This window comes from Nematolebias whitei, chromosome 11 (genome assembly GCF_014905685.2).
Source record: "Nematolebias whitei isolate Nwh7 chromosome 11, NemWhi1, whole genome shotgun sequence".
Lineage (NCBI taxonomy): Eukaryota > Metazoa > Chordata > Actinopteri > Cyprinodontiformes > Rivulidae > Nematolebias > Nematolebias whitei.
In genome coordinates this window covers 20,708,587-20,719,296 of record NC_056508.1, presented here as the reverse complement: position 1 = coordinate 20,719,296, position 10,710 = coordinate 20,708,587, and the positions used below count along the sequence as shown (strand labels likewise).

Here is a 10,710-nt window from a genome sequence, read left to right as displayed (position 1 = left end):
GGGGGGGGGGGGTTCAGCGTGAGGGTTCAGCATGAGGGAAGCGGCTGCCTTTAGCTTTTTAGCTAGCACACCTGCATTTCTAGCCACTAGTTTAGCGTTACATCAGTGCTGACGGGGTTAAGGTGGGGGGTTCAGTAGACGGGGCGCTCGGTTCTGTTGACGGGGCGGGGCGCCCTGCTTGTATAATGTAGGGGAAACACTGGTGCAACGTTAGCTTTTTTAAATATTTTGCTTTTTCTGCCTCTTTTTTTATGCTAATTTTAGCTTGTTCAGCTAATTCCACATTTTTTATGCCAATTTCAACTTTTTTCAGCCTACTTCAGCAAAAAAAGTGCTCTCTCCACACTGCTGTTTTAAGCTTCTTCCTACTTAGCTACTTTTCAGCAGTTTTTTTTTTTTTTTTTTTTTCCTAATTTCAGGGTTTTTAAGATGTATTCTACTTTTTGTGGTAATTTCTGCCTCTTTCATCCTAATTAACTTATTTCTGCTAATTTCTTCTTATGCTCCTTTCATCTTTTTTCTGCTGGTTTCAGCTTTTTCTGTTTCAGCTACTATTTAGCTACATTTATGCTAATTTTATCCTTTTCTGCTAATTCCACATTTTTTTAGCTCATTTCAGCTCTTCACTTCCTTCTGATAGTTTAAGCTTATTTCTACTTTTTCAGCTACTTTTCATGTATTTTTTGCTAGTTTCACTTTTTTTTAGCTAATTTCCTCATTTCTGTGCTTATGTCTCATTATTTACATCTAATTCAGCAACTTTTGCTAATTTAGGCTTGTTCTTCCATGTTGGCTACATTTCAGCATGTTTTTTGTGCTAATTTCAGCTGTTTTTCAGCAAGTTCTTCTGTAATAAGCATTCACACTGCATTTTCACAGGAAATGCAATTTGTCTAGTTTTTGTCTTGTACGGATGGATACTCTTGCTTTTTTTAAATTATTTTATATATAACAAAAACATTTTAAGACTGTGTAAGGGTGTTGTGGATGTTCCAATAGTTAATGCCAAATCATGCACTGATTGTTGTTTTACAATATTTTTGTGCCATAGATCGAAGATCTTTCCCAGCAAGCTCAGTTGGCTGCTGCAGAAAAGTTCAAGGTACCAGGAGAAAACGTATCAAACATCCAGGAAAACACACAGACGCCCACAGTCCAGGAGGAGAGCGAAGAAGAGGAGGTAATAAAGGATTTAACTCAAGTGAAACAACTTTAGTTGTAAAATGTTAATCTCAACCTTTATTAAATTTATAGGTTGATGAGACCGGAGTTGAGGTCAAGGACATTGAACTCGTCATGTCACAAGCCAACGTGTCGCGGGCAAAGGCTGTACGCGCCCTGAAAAACAACAACAACGACATTGTCAATGCTATTATGGTGAGATTTTGTAGCTTTTTTAAATGTGATTATAAGATTATTTATATTCAGCCAGAGATTATGTGATTTATCAGAGATCAATCCTAACTCTTCTGTGATGATGAAATACAGTGACTTTCGTTCTTCTGAGTTTACTGAAGTCAACATTTCTGTCCTGAGAAGAAAAACCTTTAACAGCTGTATCAAAATAAGTTTTTGAACCTGTGCTGATCTGTACTTTCTGTTGTGTTGCAGGAGTTGACGATGTAAGGGGACCCAGTCGAAGAGTTAAAGAAAGGTTGCTGATTTAAGCTCGTTTATACAATTTATACCCAAGACGGAAATAAATTTGTGTGTTGATGAAATTACATGTTGTCTTTTGGCAGTTCTTATTGGAAACAGGAGTCATTTTTGCTTATTGGTATCATTAATCCCTGTTAAGTGTTAAACCTGCAACAACTTGTTTCAGAAACAGCTGAGTTTTCCAAACATGACCCTGTATTTTGTCCAAACATCTCGTCTGTTAACATACAATGTTCTTAACGGATGAGATGTTTGGACAAAATCCAGTAACTTTTCAAACTGTTGTACTGTTGTTTTTATAATGTATAAGGACAACCAATGGGTTTATTTCTTTAGTATTAACAAAATTTATTTACTTATGTTTTCAGTCAGTTGCAACCTGCAATTTTTATTCACGCATGTACAGTGAAGAAAATAAGTATTTGAACACACTGCCACTTTGCAAGTTCTCCCACTTGGAAATCATGGAGGGGTCTGACATTTTGATCTTGGGTGCATGTCCACTGTGAGACATAATCTAAAAAAATAATCTGGAAATCGCAATGTATGATTTTTTTAAATAATTTATTTGTGTGTTACTGCTGCAAATAAGTATTTGAACACGTGTGAAAATCAAAGTTAATATTTGTACAGTAGTCTTTGTTTGCAGTAACAGGTCAAATGTTTCCTGTAGTGTTTCACCAGGTTCACTGCAGCAGAGATTTTGACCCATTCCTCCACAGATCTTCTCTAGATCAGCCAGGTTTCTGGGCTGTCACTGAGAAACACGGAGTTTGAGCTCCCTCCAAAGATTTTCTATAGGGTTTAGGTCTGGAGACTGGCTAGGCCACTCCAGAACCTTGATCTGCTTCTTACGGAGCCACTCCTTGGTTCTCCTGGCTGTGTGCTTCGGGTCATGGTCATGTTGGAAGACCCAGCCACGACCCATCTTCAATGTTCTGAGGGAAGGAGGTTGTTCCCCAAAATCTCACAATACATGGCCCCGGTAATCCTCTCTTTAATACAATGCAGTCGTCCTGTCCCATGTGCAGAAACACCCCCCCAAAGCATGATGCTTCCACCCCCATGCTTCACAGTAGGGATGGTGTTTTTGAGATGGTACGCGTCATTCTTCGTCCTTCAAACACAGCGAGTGGAATTGAGACCAAAAAGTTCTATGTTGGTCTCATCTGACCACATAACTTTCTCCCATGACTCCTCTGGATCATCCAAATGGTCATGGGCAAAATTAAGACGGGCCTGGACGTGTGCTGATTTAAACTGGGAAACCTTCCGTGCCATGCATGATTTTAAACTATGACGTCTTAGTGTATTACCCACAGTAACCATGGAAACAGTGGTGCCAGCTCTCTTCAGGTCATTGACCAGTTCCTCCCGTGTAGTTCTGGGCTGATTCTTCACCTTTCTTAGGATCATTGATACGCCACGAGGTGAGATCTTGCATGGAGCCCCAGTCCGAGGGAGATTGACAGTCATGTTTAGCTTCTTCCATTTTCTAATAATTGCTCCAACAGTTGATCTTTTTTTCACCATATGTCTCGTAGCTCTTTCCAGCCGTGTGGAGGTCTACAATGTCTCTGGTGTCTTTGGACAGCTCTTTGGTCTTAGCCATGTTAGTAGTTGGAGTCTTACTGATTGTGTGGGGTGGACAGGTGTCTTTATGCAGCTACCGACCTCAAACAGGTGCTTCTAATTTAGAATAATCAGTGGAGTGGAGGTGGACTAACAGGTCTTTGAGGACCAGCATTGTTGCTGATTGGCAGGTGATCAAATACTTATTTGTAGCAGTAACACACAAATAAATTATTTTAAAAAATCATACATTGTGATTTCCAGATTTTTTTTTTTAGATTATGTCTCTCACTGTGGACATGCACCTAAGATGAAAATTTCCGACGCCTCCATGATTTCTAAGTGGGAGAACTTGCAAAGTCGCAGGGTGTTCAAATACTTATTTTCCTCACTGAATAGAGTGTATACAATTTAAGGATAGAATTTGTCAGAAGATTATTTACTTTTCTTTAACCAGGTAAATCTCTTTGAGATCACAGATCTCTTTTTGCAAGAGAAATCTGGTCCTGAAGGCAGCCCAACATGCATGTTTACTGTGGAGGAAACCCACACAAACATGAGAACATGCAAACTCCACACAGAAAGACCCAGGTCCAACCTGGGGACAGAACACACTAAGCTGTCGTGTTGCCAAAAATGTATATGAAGGTAAATTAATCTCAAAAGTAATCACAAGGTGTAAGATCTCCAAGCGTTGCACGTTTTTCAAATGTACGGACAGTTTTTCACATTTACACGTTTTGATCAGCAGAAACAGGAATATTCTGCACATACAATTTGTCAAATACACGTGCACAAATCACCTGTGGATGAGTAGATGTGTTTTGATATAGAGGGTGTGAGGTTATCAGGTCTCTTTAAATGATTCCCTGAGGCTCAGTGGGATTAACCTGTATAAATAAAAGTTGAATGAAAAAATGAGCCATTGTGCAAAGTTAGAAATGTGTCTTCCCTTTCCAATAACTACACCTGGTAAGCCTCAGAGGACAGAGGGTGACTGGAGACCCCTGAAGAGGGAAAAGCTGAAAGAAGAAACGCATTTTAAATAAATATTTTTGTCTTTAATTAGCATTACAAATCGCAAAAATTAACTTCATTGTTGTGGTTAAAAAAAAAAAAAAAAACTTCCAGCAATGTTCAGTCAGTTCCTCTGGACGGTTTCTTTTTTGTTGAAAAGTTTAATCCTTCATCCAAAGGACTTCATCAGTCTGAGGAGCCAGCCACAACAAACTCAGTCCCACAAGCGGCACACTTGCATAGTGGGCCAACCAGTGTGCTGGTGGTAAGATGGTTTCTGGAGTCGACCCCCTCTCTCCCCGTCGACTCCTCTGAGGCAGCCATGGCCAAAGTGTTCAAATAACTCAATAATTCATTCAACCTTTATACAGGTTAATCCCGTTGAGCCTCACGGACTCATTTACAAGAGACCTGAAAAATCCAACAAAGTTAGAACAAGAACGGCAAACTGGTTGGCCCACTATGAGTGTGCTGAGTTGTTGGTCCTCGGACTGATGAAGTCCTTTGGATGAAAGTCGAAACATTTCAACAACAAACGTTCAGGTGACCTGACTGGACTTTGTTGGATTTTTCTTTACCTGGATTATTGAGGGTGAACTTTGATGTTTATTTAAACTCCTCTAACACACTCAGGATGCTTATTTTTTTTATTTTTCTACTTTATATCTAGTTCCACCTGAATTTACTTTCTTATTCGTGACGAACTTTCGTTTAGAAATATAATAGAGAAACGGCTGATTTTATTTTACTGAAATATGAAGGACTTTGATGACTGATGAAGTCCTTTTGGATGAAGGACGAAACGTCTCAACAACCAAAAAGGGAAAAAAAAACCTTCAGATGACCTGACTGAACTTTGTTGAATATATGAGACTTTATTTGTCATCTTAGACTGAATGCCTTTAGTTTTATTTACACGTACTGAGCACTTTGTTTCTTTTAGTGTGCTTTTATAAAAGGTTTTAGTTTAGTTTATCCCCTCACGTTCTCCGTGGAGCAGCAGCTAATCTCGCTCAACTCGAGCAGCTGTGGCTGAAAGCTCTAGAAACGTCTGGGTCCTTCCGCGTGCGTAAACTCCTCCCATTCTCAACCCAGGATACGCTACGCAACCAGATCCGGAGTAGAGCCGTCCAGCTACAGGCGTTTTGAAGTCCAGTGCGCCGAGCGTCTCCCTTTTCACAGGCTCGACCCTTATTATCACAAGAGTGGTTTACCTGCGACAAAGAAGCTCACTTCGCCCGGAGATATGTAAGTCGTAAGCGGAAAACGCGGCGTAAGAAAAGTGCGGCGGTACGGTCCGCTTAGCTAACAGTCCTCACCCGTCCAACACGCTTTCTGTAAAGGCGGGAGAGGCTGGCCTTGCCTCGGTGAACAGAGCCTGAAAATGTTAACTCTCCTACTTAAAGAGCCGGCGAAAACAGGCGCAGCGTAGTGGATATGTTGTGGTTTGTCCGACATTGGCTGAAAAGTTGTCTTGTTTTCGGCGTGTCTCTGAGCCACCGCGTGGTTTGGACCTTGTTAGCCTCGTTAGCTCACCGAGACTCCGGGACCGGGCTATCAGATTAACACCAGAGCGACATTACGAATTAAATAATCTGGGGCTCCTAACGGCTAAAATACGCCCTTTGTACTCTTGTGGGCTTTGGCTCCAGTTCTTTAGGTTGTCGAGTGATTTTCAGTAGTTTTCACTTGTTTTTTATTTTAATGGTTTGTGGGGGGGTCAGCAGAGAAACTACACATTAATGATGCAGATTAATTTATACTGAGAGAACTTCTTCAGACTGAAGTGTTTGGTGTTCAATTTAATAAAAGGAAGTTACATTCATATATAGTTGTCTTCAGCCACATTTATTAAACTGATTTTTAATTCTAACTATTCAGGGTGACTCAAATTAAACGTGGTATATTTGACTTGTCATGCTTGAGTTCACAGATATTTCTCTGGTACGCTCCTGAAAGGGCTGGCTGACATGAAAATACATCAGCAGTAAGGGTTAAATGATGTGGGCTGGGTTGTGATCTGTGTTCTTCTACAGAACTGAAAGAAACAGACTTCAGATCCCAGTAGATTCACTTTTTATGGAGTTGTAGGACAGGACACGCAAAATAATCTGGATATTCTTTGAGCTGATAATTCAGTTTATTTCTAAAGCACCAAGTCACAACACAGAAGTCGTCTCAGGGCACTGAACAGAAACATTCGTATATAAAAATAATAATTTAACATTATTTATCTGAGGAGCAGACTGCTTTGAGTTTAACTCCATCACAGACTCTCATCCTGAGCAAGCATGAAGGCGACAGTGGAAAGGAAAACTCATGAGTAAGAAACCTTTAGCAGAACCAGGCTCAGGACAAGTGGTCATCCGCTTCTACTGGCTGGGTTTGAGAGGAACAGATACACAATGGCAGGTGGAAATAATATCAAATTAAAACTATTCAATTTTAGCATATCTTTAAGGAAATGAGGTAAATTTGTCGTCTAGTAGTGTACGCTTAAGACAATAAGGTTTTTATCATCTCATTAGATGACCTGACTTGGAAAATGAGGGTCCTTTCATTTTGACGAGATGGGACAAAGTTATAATCATTTTGACCAAGACGTAATTGATGTGATCTTGTGAGTTGAGATGGCACTTTTAGAGAACGTGTTGGGATGATTCTCTGCTACTACCACACATTGTATAATATTTGTGAAACTGACCAGAATTAAAGCTCTTTCTGAAAACAACTCTTGCAATCTAACAAGGTTAGGTCAGGTCCTCTGGATGGATTCTTCTTTGTTGAAATGTTTCTTCTTTTATCCAAAAGACTTCTTCAGTCTGAGGAGCTGCAACAAACTCAGTCTCATAAATATTGCCTTCTTCATAGTGGATCCACCAGTTTGCTTCTGACATCCAGAACTAGCGAGTTGCATGTAAAAGGAGGACCATCAGCCTAACAATGGATCGTTAGAGCCCTAACAATTGGCGATGCTTTCCAGTCTCCAAATAAATATTTACATTCGCAAGTGCCCGCGCACATGCGCATTAAGTGGCGGTACAAAACTTAGAGCGCCAGCTAATGTCATGGCATGGCAACTACAGCAGACTGAATTTCTGCGCTTCCATGTAAACAACAAATGCAATCTGTGTAAACGAGTTTTTCGCAAGAGTCAACATCTGAAAAACGCTGTTTCTAGCGGCTGTGTTCGTGTAAACAGGGCCTGTGTTTGTTGTTGTGGTGCCTCAGACTGAAGAAGTCTTTTGGATAAAAGACGAATCTGTCAGAGGACCTGACTTGACCTTGTTAGATTTTTTTACCTGGATTATTGAGCAAGCATCAGAACTCTTGCAACCAGCTTTCGACTTTTAAAATGAATGAGACTGAAGAAATTTGACTGAGGTCAGAAGTTCAAATTGTTTTTTTATTTTTAGAGATGAGGAGAAATAAACATTGATTGATGCAGGTTTAGCGTGGATGAGCTTAAGTTTCTCATCACGTTGTTTCTTCACAGGCATCCAGCAACTGCCAAGTGGTACGACAGGAGGGACTCTGTTTTTATAGAGTTCTGTGTAGCAGACAGCAAAGATGTTGCAGTCAATTTTGATAAAACAAAATGTGGTTTCAGGTAAGCCTTCCGCTTGTTGGGTCCTACGTCATAAACCTGTCAACAGATAAATTCTGAGTACAAATAAAATGCAATTTTTTTTTGTGCCCACAGTTGTGTTGGTGGAACTGACAATGCGAAGCTCAAGAATGAGATAGACCTTTTTGATGCCATCGATGAGAGTGTAAGGACTTCATACTGCCTTGGCTGATGGTACTGCAGGTTTTTACGAGTTCTTAAAGAGGTGATCACGTGTCTTTGTTTTGTCTTCAACTTAATGCAGCAATCCAAACATAAACGCACAGATCGTTCGGTCTTGTGCTATCTACGGAAAGCCCAGCCGGGGAAGCCATGGCCAAGGCTAACGAAAGAGAAGGCTAAGGTCAGGCATGCTCACACTGTTACATTCAAAGGATATTCATCTTCTTTTAAGAGAATGAGGCAACTTACTGATGGAGAATTTTATTGTGATAAAGTAGTTGTTGTTTTTTTTCCTGGAGCTGCTAAATTAACTTTTAATGTCTTAAGAAGTTTCATGAAGGAATAAATACCTGTGGACGCAAGTGGAAAGACGTACAGCCATTATATTCAGTGGAACTTGTAACGTGTCTCACTCATACTTCTCTGTATAAGTGACACTGTTTTTTTTTTTTATATCCACAGCTGAGCTGGCTAAGTGTTGACTTCAACAACTGGAAGGACTGGGAGGATGACTCAGAAGAGGAAATGGGCAACTTCGATCAATTCTCAGATGTAAGTTTGGATTTATTCTAACGGAGGGGAGGGGGTTGTCTTTAACGACACCAACCAAACGCCCAGATACAGGGTGCCCACCTTCTCGGTCAGCCGCCGTATGACTCGGGAAGAAGTGACAGCAAACAGATCAGGAGGAGTTTCTCTCAAGATGGAGTAATGCGTTTGCCGTTGTCACCTTAAACCACGTTTTCCCATTTCTACTTGGAAAATGGACTCTCCCAAGTCAGAGAAATCAACTGGAAGCCCAATTAAAGAAAAAATAAAATGAGTGAAGTGACATGAAGTTGGAAATTCGACTCGGGAAGCTCAACATTCCTGCTCAGCCTCATCCTTTTGAGAAGTTGATGGCTGCAGTAATGAATGGTTGAATGAAAACTTTATCCTTGAGGGGGCAAAGAATCGTAGCAGCAGGCATAAAATGAAGTTCATAACATTGTAACAATACACAATATAAAAATATAACAATCACAAATAAGATTCATCTATTGCATTAAGATGATCTGGTAAATGGTGTGTGTGTGTGTGTGTGTGGGGGGGGGTGTTAAATGATCTGAAGTGTTCTTTATGACAGCAGAGATCAGCGAGTCTGAAAAAGATGTCTGGCATGGAGCAGGTAGGATGAATGGTCATACTGGAGAGCAGACTTTGACTTTTCTGTTATTATCTCAAACAGCATTGGTCAATCTCTACAGTGTTTGTAAATACATTTAGTTGTGCTTGTGGTGGTTCACCTGGTCATTGATAACAACAATGAAGAAATCCTACTGGTTTTCTGTAACTAACACGGTCAAGTCTGGTCGGTCTGACGTTCCCAGATGGAGTTCAGACTTCCAAGATGAACTGAACGCAGCATCAGGGACGACCTGCCAGAGCCATCTCAGTTTATGGTGACATTGATAGTTGACAACATAAAAGTGCAACAGGCATTAAAAAAATCCAGAATTCAGGTTCAGGTTATTAGGGGTGCACCGATTGCAGTTTTCTGGACGATCACCAAAAAGTCTGACCTGCCGATACCGAATTTGTTTTATAAGCGACACAGTCAGGAGTTATAAGGTCACAATGCACCTTCAATGTTCTAGTATTATTTTATTGAAAAGCAGACCCTTAAACAATACAAACTTGTTTTAATGAGGTAGTGCCCTGAAATATAAATGAAGTTTAGACAATTGTTGTTAAAACTAATAAAATCTGTAAAATCGGTTTCTCGTGCAAGTATCTGCCAATTTCCCCAAATTAAGGAAATCTGGGCCGATAAATCAGCCGGACGATTTATCGGTGCACCCCTACAGGTTATGTTTATTTGTCATATGCAGCTTAACACAAGATCAACAGTACAATGAAATGTTCAGGATGAGAAGAACCAATTCGACTTGCTAAAAAACAAGAAATACTAAAGCAGGCAATATATAAACACAATAATCACACCACTGATGTGAGTATCCACTCTTTAATCGTCAACATTAACATAACAAAGACCCGTCTCCCGCTTTCTCCCCCTCTCAGTAACCCCTGACACATTCGCAGTAGGCTACCGTAATTCTTGGGCTTTAAAGCGCACCTGTCTCTAAGCCGCACTTGTTAAATATAAATCATAATTTTGTACATAAATAAGACGCTCTGGGTTAATTAGTCGCAGGCATCCACCGTTCATGGTCAGAATCTTCCCCCAGTCTGCTCCGGCATAATGTGCAGCTTTCTTGTAGTACAAGAACCAGCCAGCAGGTGGAGTTTCACAGACTAGTTTGTTTTCTGTGCACGCTCGGACTGTAAGAAAGACACGAGTATTCATGAAGCTTCGCAGTCCGACTCATGGTTACAACCATTATACCTTCAAAATGAACACAATAACTATCTGAGCATAATCACTGGACAGAGCAGTGCCAAACGTCTACGTAACTGAAATTGTTTTAAAATGATTTACCGGTAAAACCCAGTCTTATCTAGGTCATGTGACCGTAAGTCGGATAGTACGGTAGAATGTGGTAAATTTTCATTAAATTAGTACCATTAATTTTTATTGGTGAACACTTTTGTTAACTGCTGTTATTAAATGTACTTTCTAAGTAAATTTAACATTTTTTTCTGCTCAGCAGGGCTCTTGAAGAACAGCCCCC

The 10,710-nt window shown here is 40.3% G+C and overlaps 2 protein-coding genes and 1 non-coding gene across 6 annotated transcripts in view; all 3 read left to right on the top strand.

Moving 5' to 3' along the window:
• Positions 1-1,724, top strand: part of naca (nascent polypeptide associated complex subunit alpha) — an 11,913-nt gene extending 10,189 nt beyond the window's left edge. For 3 of the 4 annotated variants that reach the window (XM_037684740.1, XM_037684739.1, XM_037684741.1), the window contains exons 8-10: positions 1,052-1,180; positions 1,255-1,377; positions 1,612-1,724. In XM_037684740.1, coding sequence (XP_037540668.1) covers positions 1,052-1,180; positions 1,255-1,377; positions 1,612-1,626 — 267 coding nt within the window. In that variant the 3' untranslated portion in view covers positions 1,627-1,724. The remainder of the gene's footprint in view (positions 1-1,051; positions 1,181-1,254; positions 1,378-1,611) is intronic. The other variant, XM_037684742.1, reaches the window with a different exon arrangement.
• LOC119417814 lies at positions 1,466-1,540 on the top strand. Its single transcript, XR_005187165.1, has one exon. It is a non-coding gene; the product is annotated as a small nucleolar RNA SNORD59 (small nucleolar RNA).
• Positions 1,725-5,347: 3,623 nt separating the features above from the next.
• ptges3b (prostaglandin E synthase 3b (cytosolic)) overlaps positions 5,348-10,710 on the top strand; it is a 9,051-nt gene continuing 3,688 nt past the window's right edge. Inside the window, exons 1-5 of the mRNA XM_037683989.1 lie at positions 5,348-5,496; positions 7,745-7,858; positions 7,952-8,021; positions 8,121-8,219; positions 8,501-8,590. Coding sequence (XP_037539917.1) covers positions 5,495-5,496; positions 7,745-7,858; positions 7,952-8,021; positions 8,121-8,219; positions 8,501-8,590 — 375 coding nt within the window. The 5' untranslated portion in view covers positions 5,348-5,494. The remainder of the gene's footprint in view (positions 5,497-7,744; positions 7,859-7,951; positions 8,022-8,120; positions 8,220-8,500; positions 8,591-10,710) is intronic.